Source organism: Tachyglossus aculeatus, chromosome X1 (assembly GCF_015852505.1).
Source record: "Tachyglossus aculeatus isolate mTacAcu1 chromosome X1, mTacAcu1.pri, whole genome shotgun sequence".
NCBI lineage: Eukaryota > Metazoa > Chordata > Mammalia > Monotremata > Tachyglossidae > Tachyglossus > Tachyglossus aculeatus.
The window spans coordinates 123794979-123813239 of NC_052101.1; the positions used below are offsets into that span (position 1 = coordinate 123794979).

Below are 18261 nucleotides of genomic sequence, written 5' to 3' on the forward strand. Positions count from 1 at the left end.
AAGTGCTTAGTACATAGTAAGCGCTCAATATATACCGTGGCTTAATTAATCAGCCCCATACCACTCCCAGCCCCTGCTCTCCTCCTCGGATCATCTGACCACATCTGGCCCCACCTGACCCTCCTGCTACAGCCCTGCACTGGCTCCAGAGAGGCAGGTCGGGGTAGAGGGACCTCTGGACCCCACGACCTCTGTCCATGCAGGGTTTCCCCAGCAGGTCCTTCAGGCTCTGGGATCCTGGGCAGCCTGACCTCCTACTTGAGGGGGCAGTGGGCAGCAACGTTAAGCCACAGGGCACATCTGGGTTGTGGGGGAGAGGGGGAAGAGGATTGAGTGCAAAAGGAGACTCAGTACCAGAAGCCTTGGAACCCAGGTCTGGATGGAGCCAGGTCTGGGGGCAGGGCCTAAAATGGGGTGGGGGGAACGTTTAGTCTCCCTCCTTGCTTTGGTGGGGGGCTCCCCGGACAGGATGAGGGGAGCAGGGCTTCGGGGTCCAGCGGCAACAAGCCGATGAACAGGCTGGCTGGGCTGCCCCTCACCCCACTGGCGATTAATCAGCACGGCTGGGAACAAGCAACAGCTGCCCAGGACCTGCGCCGAGAAGACAAAGGCGCTTCAGCCCTCGGGTGGCAGGAGCTTTGATGGATCTTGAAAGCGACGGGAAAACAAGCCCCAGCTATTTGATCACTTCCAGGTTTAATTATAAACAGACTCCAAATGCCAAGCCCGGGAGCGCAGCCGAAGGGCGGTGGGGGAGGAGGGGGAGATGGGGGAGCCGGGCCGGAGGGTGGTCAATGGTGTGTGTTGGAAAGGCGGGGGGGGGGGGGGTGGAGAAGGCAAGCGCCGGGGGCCTCCTGGCCACGTCCTGCCCAGGGGAGCCCCCGAGTCCTCCAGACAGGGAGGTAGGTACCCATCCATCCCACTTTGGCCAGCTCTCTCCGTGCGGGGAGATGCTGAGAGGGCCACCGGTGGGGGCATCCCCGGAACCGTTCTGCCCTCCTCCAACACCGCGCCTCCTTGTGCCCAGGTAGGTGTGCCTACCTGGGCCCGTCACCGCCACCTGCTGGGAGATGCCGGAACTGCAACCACCGGGCTGGTTGGCCACCATGCGCCTGGCCGCTGACGGTGGTGCCTGGCTGGGAGAGCCCCAGCTTCCCCACCTCCCCTCAAGCCCCCAGGGACTGAGACACTGCCCCTCTCTCCTGGGCCCACCCCTGAGGCTCTCCCTGGCACCCTCCGTCCAGATCTCAACCGGTCACCCTCTGACCCCTCCGCTTGGCTGCCCTCTGAGTCCGCCCACAGGGCCTGACCAGCCCCAAGCCCCTCATTCCCAGCACCGTGGACTCCTATTTGGCAGGCAGGGAAACTGAGGACCCCAGTGGCTCCCTAACCCTCCCGCCCTACAAGGCCCCTACGCGGGCATTGACCCCGAAGAGGATTTCTCATCCAGAATAATGATCGTTTATACAAAAAGTCAGAAAAGGATGTGTCTTTGGTGTGTGCATGTTCACTCCAGGTGAAAGCACTTGGGGTAGGGGGGTGGGGGGTTTCCCTGATGTCCTGGCCGGCTGGCCCCGCTTACGTGATGGTCCCTTCAGCTCATGCAAAGGGATGGGGGGCGGCTCTGTGCCCGCAGGCTGACGGAGAGCGACGATCAGTCCGAGGCCTGGGCCTGGAGGGGAGAGATGGGGCGGGCGGTAGCTGGGCAGCCAGTGGTTTGGGAGATTCCAAAGGGACTGAGGTAGGCAGAGGGGAGAGGATGGAGGAGGGAGCAAGGAGAAGGATGGGACAATTTTGGGAGACCCTGGGGGAAGCACAGGGGCATGGAGGGAGAGTGACAGCCCAGCAGCAGCTGCAGCATTCCTTTACAAAGGGAACCAAGGGAAGGGGAAGCCAGAGAGAGGAGGATAGTAGGGGTGGGGAGGATGGGGTGCAGGAGAGGAGTTGGGGAGAGAGCCGAGTGGAGTAGAAAGGGGATTGAGAATGCTGGGCTTGGGAAGGAAAGGGAAAGCCCAGCCTGGGGGAGGCAGGAGGATGGGGCTGTCGTCATGGGGATGAGGAGAGATGAGAAAAAGGGGGAACAGGCGTCGGGCGGGGAGGGGAGTGGGGGTGGACTTTCAGCTTCTGTTCTGTGGATCCACCCTACAGCCAGCTTCCTGCTCTTCTTCTCCTCAGGGGAGGGGCCAATTGGGACAGAGACTCAGGGCCCCATGCCTCAGGGAGCCCCATACCTCCCTGAGAGCAGGATGTCAGAGTCACTGGGGATTCAGCCCATCACCCCCATAATCCCCCTGCTGTCTCGCACAGGCAGCTCTCTGGAAGAGGAGGGGCCCCCTAGGGCATAGGAGTGGGGTGAAGGGTGGGTGCGACTGGGACAGTCATTTAGCACTGGAACTCACAGGAGACCTTCCATTTTTTCAAAGGCCCTCCCCCAACTCCCCATTCAAGGGCCGTGGGGAATGACTGACACCCCCCAACACACACAAAACACACACAAACATACCAGACATCCTCGTCCCATCCCTCCCCATCCAGCTACACACCCCAACTCAGGACTCCCGCTTCACCATGTCCCGCAGGTGCAGCTCGCTCTCGGCTGCTACGATGGGCTGTCCGTTTTGTAAGTGATAGTCGATCAGGTGGCTGATGCTCTCAAACAGTACGTCCTTCGTCCGTACCTGGGACAAAAGAAGAGGCCGGTCAGGGAAGGGAGAGGATAGGCGACTGGGTGGAGGGGGGGCTTCCAGTAGAGAGAGCCTGGCACAGGATTGGGAGGGAGGGATGGGCTTCTCTGAGGCTGGCCTGGAGGATCCCTCAAAAGGGCCAATCAGAGAAAAGCATAAAACACTCCTGATCTATCAGCATGGCTTAGTGGAAAGAGCACAGGCTTGGGAGCCAGAGGACGTGGGTTCTAATCCTGACTCCGCCACCTGTCTGCCGTGTGACCTTGGGCAAACCACTTCACTTCTCTGTGTCTCAGTTACCTCATCTGTAAAATGGGGATTAAGACTGTGAGCCCAACGTGGGACAACTTGATTACGTTGTATCTGCACCAGTGCTTAGAACACTGCTTGGCACATGGCAAGCGCTTAACAAATACCATTATTTTTATTATCGTTGTTATTATTATTATTATTACTATGAGACTGGAAATTGGGAGACCTGGGCTCTAATTCTGGCTCTGCCACTTACCTGCTTGAACAAGTCAATCAACTTTTCTGGGTCACAGTTTCCTCAGCTGTACAATGGGTATTCACTCCGTTCTCCCTCCCACTTAGACGGTGAGCCTCATGTGGGACAGAGACTGTATCCAGTCTGATTGCATTGTATCTACCCCAGTACTTAGCCCAGTGCTTGGCACATCGCACTTAACAGAGATGGCAGTTTTTACACTCACTAACTTACTGACCAGTGACAACAGGTAGTCAACCAATCAGAACCCATAGGTGGACCGTTAACAGGTCCACCAGGTCCACCTGTTAACAGGTCAATCAGAACCGTTAACAGGTCAATACCCCACTAGCTAGGCAACCAATCAGAAACACCCACAGGATCTATTTGCTTGCTAAGCAATCCTAGGCAGTTAATGACCAGCCCCTCCCTGGCTCAACCAATTGGGGTGGCTATTGTTCTTCAACTGAGCTTCTTGAGGAAAGAGAGACAAGAAGGCAGAAGAGGAAATAGCACCAGGCAGTGCAGATATTAAACGCAACAACCCACCAAAGGACGGCCTTTCTGGGTAATAAATGTGGGTCCCGCATCAGCCTTTTCAGCCACGCCCGCACTCGTAGATGAATAATTATAATAATAATGGCATTTATTAAGCGCTCACTGTGTGCAAAGCACTGGTCTAAGCGCTGTACTTCCCAGCGCTTGATGAACTTCCCCGTCAGTGTTGTCTTTGAATACAAAGGACAACTATATTTGTTTCCCAAACCAATGAGGGGGGACTCAACCCCAAATCCACGGTGGGGTGTGAACCCTAGACCCCCAAACCCCCACTCAGCCCCATTTCCTTTCTGCCACTGCCAGAGACCGAGCTAGCTTCTTACCACACCCTCAGGGTCCACCAGGAGCAGGTGCTTGGGCTGCCCTCCGTTCATTCCCGTCAGGACATACTGCCCAGGATTGGTGATGCTGTCCCTCACCAGGAAGTCCCCATCCGCCCGGAGCAGCTTCTCCGCATCCCTCCGGCTCATCTTGCCATGGTACCATGGCTCCTGCCGGAGCTGTTCTTCTGTGGGGGCGATCGGGGCGCGGCGGGTGGGTGGGCTGGGCCACTGGTCCTCGATGGGCAGGGTGCTGCCCAACGGCCCCCCAGCCACTGTACATTCATGAAGTTTCAGGGCATCTTCAAAGGGCTCTGGAATGCCAAGCACAGGGGCTCGGGTGAGTGGGCAGGAGTGGAAGGATATGAGTTGGGGGTCCCCCAGGGCTACTCTCCCCTCTGGCTTTAATCTGAGTTTCAAGGCCATCTGTTTTCCAGGAGGAGAGCCTGGGACTCAGTTGGGAGAGGAGTCAAGTGCATCCTGGCTCTCCCCTGGGACAGATGGGCTAGGGATCATACAAGTTGAGTAGCCAGTAGTGAGGGGAAGGAAGGAGAGGAGAGTCCTGCAGTCGGGACGGGGGCAGGGAGGCTCCTACATGCAGCTTCCACCAGGCCCAATGCATCCCCAGGTCAGGCAGGACCTTCCACCAGTCCAGCAGACTGGGTATCACTGCCTCAGAGGATGGCAGGGAGAATGGCCGGGGTCAGCAGAGGAGGTCCAGGGAAACCAGAGGGCAGGGGAAGCTAAGGTCTCCTGAGAGTTTTGTGGGGGGATGAAAATTGGCAACACCCACTCTCTTCACCCGCACCCACCTGCAGGGCGCCCAGGAAGCCAGGAGACACAGCCTGGATTCAGGGGTGGGGGGTTTGGCTCAGCCCTGCCCCCCTGGGACCCAGCTCTGAGAGTAGTCCAATGTTAGCAAGTATTCAAATACTACTAATAGTATTTTTAAGTGCTTACTATGTGCCAGGCACTGTACTAAGCACAGGGGTAGATACAGTCCCTGTCCCACATGGGGCACACAGTATTAATCTCCATTTTACGGAGGAGGAAACTGAGGCACAGAGAAGTGAAGAGGCTTGCCCAAGGTCACAGAGCAGACAAATGGTGGAGCCAGGATTAGAATAAGAATAAGAAAAATAATGATAATAATTGCGGTATCTGTTAAGCACTTACTATTTGTCAAGCACTGTACTAAGCGCTGGGGTGGATACAAGGTAATCAGGTTGTCCCATGTGGGGCTCACAGTCTTAATCCCCATTTGACAGATGAGGGAACTGAGGCAGGGAGAAGTGAAGTGGCTTGCCCAAGGTCACACAACAGACAAGTGGCGGAGGTGGGATTAGAACCCACGTCCTCTGACTCCCAAGCCCGGGCTCTTGCCATTAAATCAGTCCCTGTCCCATGGAGGGGCTCATAGTCTCAATCCCCATTTTCCAGAGGAGGTAACGGAGGCCCAGAGAAGTGAAGTGACTTGCCCCCAAATCACACAGCAGACAAGTGGTGGAGCCAGGATTAGAACCCATGACCTTCTGATTTCCAGGCCCGTGCCCTAGCCACCTCACCATGCCACTTCTCCTATTAGAACCTGACTTTCCCATCTCTGTTGACAGCACTACCATCCTTCCCGTCTCACAAGCCCACAACCTTGGTGTCATCCTCGACTCCGCTCTCTCATTCACCCCTCACATCCAAGCCGTCACCAAAACCTGCCGGTCTCAGCTCCGCAACATTGCCAAGATCCGCCCTTTCCTCTCCATCCAAACCGCTACCCTGCTCGTTCAAGCTTTCATCCTATCCCGTCTGGACTACTGCATCAGCCTTCTCTCTGATCTCCCATCCTCTTGTCTCTCCCCACTTCAATCCATACTTCATGCTGCTGCCCAGATTGTCTTTGTCCAGAAACGCTCTGGGCATGTTACTCCCCTCCTCAAAAATCTCCAGTGGCTACCAATCAATCTGCGCATCAGGCAGAAACTCCTCACCCTCGGCTTCAAGGCTGTCCATCACCTCGCCCCCTCCTACCTCACCTCCCTTCTCTACTTCTACAGCCCACCCTGCACCCTCCGCTCCTCTGCCGCTAATCTCCTCACCGTGCCTCATTCTTGCTTGTCCCGCCATCGACCCCTGGCCCACGTCATCCCCCAGGCCTGGAATGCCCTCCCTCTGCCCATCTGCCAAGCTAGCTCTCTTCCTCCCTTCAGGGCCCTACTGAGAGCTCACCTCCTCCAGGAGGCCTTCCCAGACTGAGCCCCTTCCTTCCTCTCCCCCTCGTCCCCCTCTCCATCCCCCCGTCTTACCTCCTTCCCTTCCCCACAGCACCTGTATATATGTATATATGTTTGTACATATTTATTACTCTATTTATTTTACTTGTACATATCTATTTTATTTATTTTATTTTGTTAGTATGTTTGGTTTTGTTCTCTGTCTCCCCCTTCTAGACTGTGAGCCCACTGTTGGGTAGGGACTGTCTCTATATGTTGCCAACTTGTACCTCCCAAGCGCTTAGTACAGTGCTCTGCACACAGTAAGCGCTCAATAAATACAATTGATTGATTGATTGATTAGAACCTGCATCCTCTGACTCCCAGTCCCATGATCTTTCCACTAGGCCATTGCTGCTTCTCCTTCACATGCCACAGTACTCTCTTCCTTCCCCCAGCAGGGACAAAACACTGTGGGGAAGAACAACTAAACGGCTCCCAGGTGTGTTCCCCCCCTCCCGCCCCTTCTGGTCCTAAAAGAATGTGGTGTGTCATTTGGGGAGTGGGAGGAGTATCTGGGATTGCTTTGCTGGCGGCAGGGAGTGGAGGGGAAAGCATATGGGCTACACTCTCCCAAGAGACCCCCAGAGAGACCTTCTCCCCGCCTTGGCCCCTTCCCGAAGGAGCTGGCATACTCATGTCAAACAAGTCCTTCTTGGGGCTCTCCTCTGCTGCTCTGGCCTCTACCTCCCAGCTCTGAGTGTTCACATACATGTGTTCTTCATAGTCCCGCAAGCCCAGGGCCCGGTTGTCAGCATTGAGGTAGCCGTCACAGGTTTGGCCTGAAAGAGAGAATCGTGGCCCGTGGTTCAGCCTTCGGGTCGGCCTCCCCAACCGAGGGCTTCCCTCTTGGGTGGAGCCCAGGTGGCTCCACTCTGCCTACCATGGAGGCTGAGGTCCCAGTGGAGGCCGGGATGGGTACTCTGATCTCGTCGGGCGGGCGATCCCAGCTGGCAAGAGGAGGAGGAGAAAACTGGGTCAATTCACCCGACCCCTTCCCAGCCCCTCAGTGCCCCTCCTCACCCTGCTCCTCTCCCCCTTGATAGTTATCCTGTTTCCCACCGGGCTCCCCGCCCCGCCGCCTGGGACGGGGAGACCCAGTTGGAGGGGCAAGGGACCTGCCCCCCAGGGCAGACCCAGAGACCGCCCCCAGGAGTCCTGACTCCTCAGCCCCTGCCAGGCAGCCTGAGGGCCACGGTCGGCCAAAACGGGGCTGGTCCGGAAGTCCCATACGACTGGGGAACGGGATCCCAACTGGACTCTGGGCCCGGGAGCCCGGGATCTGGGCGGGGGGGTGGGTGAGGGCCTGACCTGGCCGAAGGAGCCGGAGCCTGGAGGCTGGGTGTGGCCATGGCCGGATGGCCGGAGCCGTGAATCGACGAGACCCCCGAGAGGAGGCTCCTTGCCCGGAATGCTGTTGTAGTAGTCATGCTCAGCCGGCTCGTCCTCCTCCCCCCAGGCCGACTCCTCAGTCCCTGTCATCCTGGGCAACGCCGACACGAGGACATCAGGTCGGATGCCAGGCTGACCCAGGCGCCGAGCTCCATGCGTCAGGACGGAGGTACAGGGACGACGGAGCTGAGCCTCTGGCTTCAGGCTTTTCAGAGGAGACGGCCGGGTGGGGAGGGGGTGGGCGGGGGAGGGCCTCGTGGGTGAAGGTTTCTTCCCAAACCCAGAGATGGGTGGGAGCGGGAGAGCCATCAGATGTGGATGGAGGCCAGGAGCCCCCATGCTTTTACCTTTCAGGGGGGACGACAACTTTGGGGGGGCTGTGCAGGTACTGCTTGAAGCGCAACTCAAAGGCCTGTCCCACGGTGCTGATGACGCTCTGGGCTTCGCAGCACTCCAGGATGTGGCAGGCTATCATGGGGGCAGAGAGGGGAATGGTGGAATTGCAGCAGACAATGGTGGAGCAAGGTAGAGGGCGCAGAGTGGGGCCACCACAGGACCGAGCCTGATCCAGGTTCCAGAAAGAGTCTCAAACCCTCCGCCCCCCAGGGAATGCCCAGTGGGTAAAAGATCTGCTCCTCCCCCACCACTGCCCGCCCCACCCTACCCCTCTCACCTCTCTGATTAATGGGATCCTTCGCCACGTACGCCACATAATCCGCCATATCCTGTGACCAGATGGGAACCAGGGGTGAGAGAGGGGTGGGCGTCCTCTGGGGCATTCAGAGTCTAGACCCTCTGCTTTACCAAGCTTTGGGATACGGGTGCTTTCTGGGGTAGGGGAGCTCAGCTAGCAGGGGAGATGCAAGGGGTGGGAGGGAATGGGGTGGGGGGGAAATAGAGGTATCTGGAGCCAGTTGCCTAGCAACACTGGGTCCAGCCAGCAGCAGAAGCTGCCCAGGTGCTGGGGAGAGGAAGGAAGGGGAGAGGGGGTGGCAGGAGAAGAGGCTAGGATGGGGTGAAAGGAAGGGAGAAAGGGAAAGAAGATGGGGAGCCATCCCCAGGAGGTCGGGTAGCTCCAGGGCTTCCCCTCTCTGGCTCTTACCGTGTCCCCACCGGAGGCGAAGGAGATGGACTGCATGTGATGGTTAGCAATGATCTGTCCCGGGCAGAGAGGCAGAGACACGTTACCACTCTGGGAGCCAGGTGGCATGAGCTGGGGGCACCCCTCAGGGCAGGGGAGGGTGAACGGGACCCCTCTGGATAGGTTCCTCCTGAGCCCTAGCTCTGTCCCTGAAGTTGGTCCGGAATTCAACTCTTCCTCCAGGATCAAAGCCTGGAACACCCCGATGTGGTGTGGCCAAGGGATTTGCTTTCCAGGGTCACTGTCCCCTGCTCCAGGCTGGCGGCACTGACCAGTCAAGGCCGGCGTCGACGCCTCTGAGTTTGTCATATTCCGGGGCAGACAGCATCTGGGCCTAATGGATATGCAGGTGCGGCGTGCAGATTTTGCTGGGGATGGGTCAGGGGAAGAGAAATGGGGAGCTCTGATCTGGGCACTATTAACTTTTTCCCTGGGGTGAGCACTAGCTGACCTAGTGGACTGCTTCAGAGCAGCATCCTTCACTGGCCCCATTCGGTTGTGTGTTGATTTGCATAAATCTGCATGAATTATGTACCCACTCATACTCTATTCATCTAGACTTCAAATAATTTGGCTCTTTAAAGCGGTCAATTATTCATTTTTTTTCATCTCTAAATTTACTTATTCTCACTCCTCATTCAGCCTTGCCACTCCTAAACAACTTCATGCTCCTGATACCTCCAGCCCAGGGAGAGCCTTTTTCTGCCCTCTTTGAGCATTACGACCTTTCTGAGCAACAAGGTGAAATTATCCGATTGTCCATCTGGGTGAATTTTCGGGGGGGGCGGGGGTCTCTCAAGTGAGGAAAACCAGGGGGCCCTGGGGTCTCCCTCAGCTTCGATTTACAACTGGTCAGGGCAAAGATAGTCCTGGACTGGTCGATTCAGAGGGAACGGGAGTTGATCACTAAGCTCTCTGGTATTTGATAACAACAATAATAATAACAATAATAGTAGTAATAATAATAATAATATTTGATAAGCGCTTACCACATGACAAGCACTATACTAAGCACTGGGGTAGATACAAAATAATCAGGTCAGACACAGTCTCTGTCCCACATGGGATTCACAGTCTAAGGGTGGAGGAGAACAGGAATTGCATCCCCATTTTGCAGATGGGGAAAGTGAGGCCCAGACTAGTCAACTGATTTGCCCAAGGTCACAGAGCGGACAAATGGCAGAGCAAAGCTTTGCCCCTTCGTGGGAGCAGGGGATGTGGGGGAGCATGTGAAAGTGATGGGGATGGAATACCTGACGGGTGGTGGGTACCATGAGGTTGAGCCCATCGATGGAGATGTTGACAGCGATGCTCATGCCTGCAAAGCGCAGGTTACTTTTCCCCAGGATAGAGAACAGAGCTTTGTTGGGAGCCTGCGGGCAAGATAGAGAGAAGGCTTAGAACAGTGGCCTGGAGGCCTCTGGGAGTCTCATCTTGGCTGGGGGCCGAAAGGCCCCCAGTGCGGGAAGAAGAACCACTCATGGCTTCTCTTGGACCACCAGGACAGGCATATATATTGGAGGAGGGTGGCGCAGAGAGAGTGCTCTTTCAGATTCACCCCGAGGGTTTGGGTGGGAACTGGGGGAGAGATGGGGCTAGAGTTTGTAGCTCAGGGTGGGATGACACTTGTTCCAGGCTGGAGGGTTCTAGATTCAAGACGGTGAGGGGGTTCTAGGTTCCAGCTGGAGGGACCTAGCTTCAGGGTGGTGAGGGAATTCTAGGACTTAAGGTTCTAGATTTCAAATGATGGGGGTTTCTTGATCTAAGGTGGAGGACTCTAGGTGAGAGGTTGAGGTGCTCAAAGGCTTGCCGAGGGGAGCGGTTTGTATGGGGAAAAAGTTCTAGGATTGCACTGGAGGGAAGGTTCTAGGTTTGTCCCGGGGAAAGCTTCTTCTTTTAGAGCTTATTTCGCCCCCTCCCAGCTGCCAGCCCGGGTGCCAACCATTGAGAAGGGAAGACACTCCCATCACTGGGCACATCTCCCCCAGCCCCGCTTCCCGCCACAAACCCCCACCTTAGAGACACGGGCTCCTTGCACACCACCCACCTTCTTCTTCCAGGTGCCTTTGACCCCGGGTACTGCCTCATACAGTCTGTTGATGGCTTCCCTGTAGGTTGAGAAGAGGAAGGCACCCTCTGACTCACCTTGGCCCTCCGAATGGGGCTGCATACTAGGCTATGGGGTGGACATCACCTTGGCCAGAGGGTGGGGAGAGGGAGAGGTGGAGAGAAGATGGGAGGGAGGAAAGCTGCCAGGTAGAGCGGCCCCAGCCCGTGGATGCTGCTATACCCTAGACTGTAAGCACTAGACTGTAAGCTCCTTAATAATGACAGTAATAATAATCATGGTATTTAAGTACTTACTGTGTGCTAGGCACTGTATTCAGCGCTGGGGTGGATACAAGCAAATCGGGTTGGACACAGTCCCTGTCCCACGTGGGGCTCACGGTCTCAATCGTCATTTTACAGAGGAGGAAACTAAGGCCCAGAGAAGTGAAGTGACTTGCTCAAGGTCACACAGCGGACAAGTGGCAGAGCTAGGATTAGAACCTATGACCTTCTGAGTCCCAGGCCCATGCTCTATCCACCATGCCATGCTGCTTCTCCCTCCTTGTGGGGAGAGAACATGTTTACTAACTCTGTTGCAGTGTAATCTCCCAAGTGTTTAGTACAGTGCTCTGCATATGGTAAGCACTAAATAAATACCATTGATTGATACCCTGTCCAAGCCTTGATCCTTCCAGCCCTGGAATTCTCCAGATACTGTCTCCCAAGGTAGCAGCGGGATGCACTGGGAGGGAGTGGCCTTGGCCGCCCTCTTGACATCCAGTGAAACCTGGGAGCCAGCCAGCTAGGCTGGGCCAGTGGCAGCTTTCCTGCTGCTGGCAGCCTCTTATTGACACTCTGAGCCTTTATCTCTTCTACCCAGCGATAAGGACTTTAATCATTAATCCCAGCCCTCTACTCCCAGGGGCAGGAGAGGATCTCCCAGCCTGGGGTAGAGGATTGCCCATTGGCAATGAGATCCACAGTCCAGGGTGAACAGGGTGATAGTCCCCTTCTCTCCTCCCTTGGGGCTCCCCCCTTCCAGGGCTGGGCGGGGGCACCAACCTTAGGGACAATCCTACGTATTTCCCATCCCTAGTGCCTCGCTCGACTTTGATCTCAGGCTCACTACAGGAGTGGGTTGCAATGGGGAGTGTGAACAATTCCTATCACTTCCCCTCTCTCCTCTCTCTCCTATTCTTCCCGGCTGCTCCCCCCTCCCGCCCCATTTGCGGTTCCCTGTTTTCTCCAATGTCACCGGAGGCAGGGAGGGGAGGATCATAAATAATCCATCAGGCTCCCGGCTGCTCCCCCTCCCTCCCTCCCTCCCCTTCACCCGTTCTTGACTATTGATCCCACTCCCTTTCCCTCTGCTGCAGGTGGCTGTTCTACTTTCTTGCTACCCTCCCTCTCTCTGGCTCTCTCCAGGACTGGGGCAGGAGCCTGTTCTTCAAGATGTGTGTATGTTGGGGGAGGGAGGAGATGATGGAGGGAGAAGAGGGCATTAGCGTCAGCTGAGCCCTCAGTGACCAACAGGAGCAAAGCCAACCCTTCCCTCTCCTGCCGTCTGAGTCCCTTTGTGGCTGGAGAAAGGGCTCCTTCAGGTAGCAAAGCACCTCTCCTTCTCTGTCCCTGTCCCCTGTCCCTCATGCTGGGGTAAAGCCACGGCTCTGCCAGACCACAATGGGGGTGGAGCCGAGAGCGAAATGCTCCAGGGTGTCTAGGCTGTCCTGATCCAAATCCCAACCAACACCCACGGACCCTGCTCCTGGTCACCATCTACGTCCCCCGCAGCCCACCTCCTTTCCAGCACAGCTCTAGGCCACCTCTTACAGGAAGCCTGCCCCGAATCACCTCGTGGGCTCTCCAACTCTCCTCCTCAGCTCATTCCCCACAATGGCTGTATCTGCCTGTATGGATGAGGCTGCTCCGAGTGACTGACTGGGCCACCTCCCTTATCAGACTAGGTGCTCCCTGCATGCCTGACACAGGGCTCTGACCCCTGTGGCCGCACCCACCAGAAAGACCAATTGATTTGCTGGCTGACTGGCTGATATCCATCCAGCTCCCGTAGCTGTCCCTTCAGCCATGAACCTAGGTGGCTGTCAGCATGAACAGACCCGATACCGTGGGGCACCCAGTGTTGGACCGAACCCTGTGTTAGCTGGCCCAGCCCAGAATGGCCCCCGCTTCTATCTGTCCTTTCCCAGGACAGGAAGCGGCCAGACAGGCTGAAACTCACCTGGTGACCTGGGTGCGAGTGTTGAAGTCCAGGGACCTCATGGAGCGGAGCACCTCGATGCAGCCCATGTACTGTGGGATATGTAGGCAGGGAGGGGAGAGAGGTAATATCAGCTTTGCGAAGCCCCCTCCCCTCCCCCTCCCCCCTCACGGCAGACATCATTCCTCCCCAAGGCTGAGGGAGATGATCCTCAGGCTGCCCACAGCTTTCCCAGGCCTGACCTTTTCCAGGCAGACCCCTGACTGGAACCGAGGACTGCTGGGTTCCACTAACTCCTGGAATTTCTATGATGAGATGTCAGTGGTCTCATTTTAATCTCACATCCCTCTGAGGTAGGGAGGGGCAGGTAGTATTATTAAGCCCATTCTACAGATGGGGAAATTGAGATCCAGAAAGGCTAAGTGACTGGGGTCACTCAGCAAGCCAGTGGTAGAGCTGGTTCTAGAACCTAAGACTCCTGACTCCCAAGCCTGGAAAGCCACTAGACTCTGATGTTTCCCCGGGAGGCCTTGGGCCCAGGTCCTTAGCCTCCTCGTGCCTCAGTTTCTCCATAAGAGCGGCATGGCTCAGTGGAAAGAGCACAGGCTTTGGAGTCAGAGGTCATGGGTTTGAATCCCGGCTCCACCACGTGTCTGCTGTGTGGCCTTGGGCAAGTCACTTCACTTCTCTGAGCCTCAGTTACCTCATCTGGAAAATGGGGATTAAGACTGTGAGCCCCCCGTGGGACAAGTTGATCACCTTGTCTCCCCCCCCAGCGCTTAGAACAGTGCTTTGCACATAGTAAGCGCTCAACAAATGCCATCATTATTATTATTTTTCTTCTAGACTGTGAGCCCGTTGTTGGGTAGGGACCATCTCTATATGTTTCCAACTTGTACTTCCCGAGCGCTTAGTACAGTGCTCTGCACACACAGTAAGTGCTCAATAAATACGATTGAATGAATGAATGAATAAGAGAAGGCATGGCTCAGGGAGGGGATGCTGAGGCTGATAGTCACTGATTTTTCTGGCAGCTCTGGATCCAGTACACATCGTTTGACCTCTCTCAGCATCAGTCCTGTTCTACCCCAGAGGCAGCTGCAGGTCAAAAGGCCACAGTGGATATTGGAAAGACCTCAGGGATCCTTGGGGGTCACAGGTGCCAATCGACTGAAGTTCCCTTGATAACCCAAGCTTCAGGGTTTATTTCTTCTCCGCTTCTCTTCCCTGCTCCAGAGGCAAAGCCCAGGGTGTGAAGGGGTTAACTCCACTGTCTTTCCCATCCAATTAAGTTAGACTTTAGCCAAATGTCCCAAACGTCCAATAATTTATCTGGGGAAGGGGTTGAGGGAGAGGGAGGGCGGAGGGGGCTTTGAGCAGACAGGAGAATTACAGCCTCATCCTCTCACGTGACTGTAAATGACTGTAAATTCATTAAGGATGAGATTAGGCACCCGCCTCACTGGCAGATCCAATTAACATCGGGTCTCCTTTGGACTTGCACACCTGACAACCAGCATCCCCCCTCCCCACTCCGCTCCTCTTCACTTTCGTTCGGGATCTCAAAGCCCATCTGAAGCCTCTTCAACTAACCACTGCTAACCACTAAGGGGCTAGTAGGAGAAACTGGGACTCCAGGAGCCTGGCCCCGACTCTCAGCTCCAACCCCTGCTCCACCCTGCCTGCCTTCCGAGGCCAAGCCCAAGTCCACTCACCCAACTCCCTTTTACAGCCGGGGATGGGGGCAAAGGAATTGAGAAAAGTAATCTTCCCAAGAGAACACCCCAGTTGGGGCTGGCCTCTGGGTTTGCCTCTGGGTACAGGCCCGGGAGGCTGACTCCGATGACTCCATGACCCTTGATGACGTCTCTCTAGCTGACTCTCTCCATGTCCCCTCCCTCCCTCCCTCCTTCCCTTCCTCTGGAGCCGTCTGACCCCAGGACAGCGAGGTCAGGACAGCGAGGTCTCTGCCCTCTCTGGGGATCTCTTGGAGGAGGCCTCCCTCTTCCCTTCCCCACTTCTTGACGACTTCTCCTGCAGGGTTGGAAACGGGGACCGGGAATAAACACCCCGACTTGAAGAATTTCATCCACACTTGTGCATCCCCCCTCCCGCCCCCCCGCAATCGCTAGAGAAACCTGGAGCAAGAGCTGGATGGTGGTGGGCCAGTGGGGATGGTGGTGGGATAGCGGGGAGGAGATAGGGGTTGGTGGCTCCTCCACCCGCCTCCGCTCCCCCCCACCCCCCAGCATCCAGGGAGGGGCAGAGCGAGAGCCGAAGGAGGGGAAGACTGGGGGGGGGGGGGGGAAGAGGGAGCAGGGGCAACTGAGGCTTCCAAGCCTGGGGAGGAGGAGGGTAGAGGAGGGGGAGGGTTTCTCTGACCTTTTCCAATGAGTGGGGATTGGGACGTCTTGGGAGTGGGGGGTAGGGTCCCCCATCCCCTCCCCCATCCAGAGGGAACCTGATCTCTGTGGCCCCTGGAGTCGTGATCTCAAAGCCCACCGTCTCCCCCACTTCCCCTGCCCCTGCCCAACACTCACCCGAACGATATAGGAGACCCCCGGCCCCAGCACTCTCTCGTCTGGGTGCAGCCAGCCCTGGGCGGGCTTATGGATGAAGCTTCCTTTGCGATTCCACTCGTTCCCGGCCAGTTTCACCCCCTCCACCCGGGTGGCTTTCCTGGCCCCTCCGCTGCCCCTGAACCGGCTCATGACCTGCAAGGAGCACGGGGTGGAGCAGACGGGCTCGCAGGCGCTCAGCACGGCGGCCAAGCCCGACCCCGGGGTAGGGGGAGCCTCCCCCGGCCCCCCCGGCCCCCCAACTTTGGCGGGGGCCAGATCCTTGCTGGCGCTGGACGGGCTGCGGCTGAGGAAGCCCGAGGGGCCCGCGAATTTCCACTGGGGCATCCTGGGGATGAGCATACAGAAGGTGGTGGTCGGCTCCTGCTCGTCCGTCAGGGGCGGGGGGTCGCCCAGGGCGGCCGGCGGGGGAGGGGAGGCCGGGGAGGGGGCGGCGGGGCTGGGGGCCACCTTGCTGCTCATGGCCGGGGCCGTCCCTGAGTCATCCTCCCACTGGCCGGACTTGGGCTCTGTGACCATACCCCGCCGCTCGCCTGGCTCGCTTAAGTGCTTTTAGAGTGCTCGGCTTGGCTGTGGCTGGCTGGCTGGCTGGCTGGCTGGCTGGCTGGCTCCCTCCCTGCCTGCCTGCCTGCCTCCCTCCCTCCCTCCCTCCGTCCCCACCCCCCTTCGCCCTGCGCCGCCGCCGCTCCTACCCCCACCCCCTCCCGGGAGGCCCGGTTCACAGGATGATGTCATGGTGCGAGCCACACCGCAGCTCTAGCACGCAACCGCCTGCAGGACCAGGAGCTGGGGGGCGGGAGGGCCCTCCTCACCCACTCTTCAAAGTTGGGCTAAAGGAGGGAGAAGGCAGAGCCAGAAGGCGATCCCCCCCCCCCCCCATCATGCAGTAAGTGCCCACCAGACTGCAGACCAAAGCCCCCCCCGACACACACACACAAGGCACTCCTTACACGCCCCCCACACTCACACACTGGACCAAACCTCCAGTGCGCTTCGCCCCCCGGGGACCGAGGTCACATGGCAATGGAAACGGGATGAGTATCACTCTTCCAAGTGGGGATCACTCCCCCCAACGGATTAAGTCAATCCCCCTGCCACCTTTCTCCTAGTTGGGGAGGGGGTAGGGAGCCTCACGGGTCACCGTGTGCACTCCCCATCGACCCTCCATTGGGGAGGACCAGCTGGGGTACCTCCCTCTACATTCAGGAAGCCTTTCCCCTCCCGGACCCCTCCCCCACCCAAGATTTGGGCCTTGGTAGGCCCTCCCTCTCCCATTTCCCCACCCCGGGGCTCCCGCTCAGGCTAGAGAGCGGGGAGGGAGGCTTTTTGTATAAGGGGCCCTAGGTCCCACTCGTCGGAGGTGGGGGTGAAAGCCAGAGGAGAGAGAGTAGAGGATGAGAGAGACTGGGATTGCTCTCAGCCAGATCAATAAATCAGGGGAGTAAGATCACATTCTCTGCTGCCTGCTGGGATGGCACAGCTCCATACTCAGGCCTGCTTGTGAAATAGCATGAGAAAGCCTAGGCTGGGGTGGGGAGAGGAAAGAGGTTGGAAGGAAGGAGAGGCAGGAGGAACAGAGGGTTCGATGGAAGCCAAAAAGGGAAGAGGGAGGAGGGGACACTGAGCAAAGCTGGGAGGACCAGCACCAGGATTAGGAGTTACATGTGTTCTGGGACTGGCCCAAGGCACTGGTCATGGATCTCTGTGGATCTATGGATTTGGATGGATAGGTGTCCCCATTTTTCACTCCTGCATCCCCACCTGTAAGCTCACTGTGGGCAGGGAATGTGTCTGTCTATTGTTGTATTGTACTCTCCCAAGCTCTTAGTACAGTGCTCTGCACACAGTAAGTGCTCAATAAATTCGATCGACTGACTGGCTGACACCTTCGTGTCCCACTTGGAGCACTAGGCTCAGTAGGATTCAGATCACCCAAGTTGGGCACCCTGGAGGTGCACCTGGGAAAACCTGGTCCCAGGGGACATTCCAGTTCTCTGGAGAAGATATTAATGCTACAAAAAGTCCAAGGAAAACGTGGAAGAGGCAGACCAGCAGCTTGATGGATAGAAACCATAAAAATGATAACGGAAGAACTGTTAGCAAGGTTACGGATTATGGCAGAAGATAGGACATTCTGGAGAAAATACATCCATAGAGTCGCTATGAATCAGAAACGACTCGACGGGACTTGATAATAATAACAGGATCCCACTTCCCTCCCAGCTTTCCCCAGAGGGTGCCTGTGCATCTGGAACATTCCCCACCCTGGTCCACCGCAAAAATACCTGCATTTCTAGCCACATTAAATTTAAGCTCCTTGTGGGCAGGGATCACGACTTGCCTTCTGTCTGTCCCCCAAGCACCTAGTATAGTGTTCTGCATATAGTAGGCGCCTGGTCAATTGTGGTGACGATACTCATGATGGTGGCGGTCATGGTGGCGGGAGGCTCAGGGCTCATCTTGTGGACAGGTGACAAGGAGAAAACTGTCTTTGCCCTCAGACACTCCCTGTGTACTGCACTCCTGCCTCTCCCCTAGCCTCTAGCCACAGGGCCTCTGAGTGGTG

At 56.9% G+C, this 18261-nt stretch overlaps 1 protein-coding gene across 2 annotated transcripts; it reads right to left on the bottom strand.

Annotated features, from left to right (window-relative positions):
• Positions 1-833: 833 nt before the first annotated feature.
• On the bottom strand, positions 834-16043 carry SHC2 (SHC adaptor protein 2). Of its 2 annotated transcripts, XR_005457358.1 has the most exons (14): positions 15657-16037; positions 13138-13208; positions 10897-10957; positions 10103-10222; positions 8811-8864; positions 8382-8433; positions 8056-8176; positions 7628-7799; positions 7200-7266; positions 6952-7098; positions 4053-4363; positions 2544-2678; positions 1583-1672; positions 834-1063 (listed from the first exon to the last, which is right to left on the bottom strand). XR_005457358.1 is itself a non-coding variant. In XM_038772970.1 (13 exons), the coding sequence occupies exons 1-12, from the start codon at positions 16035-16037 to the stop codon at positions 2550-2552; spliced, it is 1686 nt and encodes a 561-aa protein (XP_038628898.1). In that variant the 5' UTR covers positions 16038-16043; the 3' UTR covers positions 1199-1672; positions 2544-2549. The 2 variants fall into 2 exon arrangements, 1 of the variants encoding a protein (XP_038628898.1); XM_038772970.1 differs by lacking the exon at positions 834-1063 and having other exon boundaries at positions 1199-1672; positions 15657-16043.
• Between the last annotated feature and the right edge of the window lie 2218 nt (positions 16044-18261).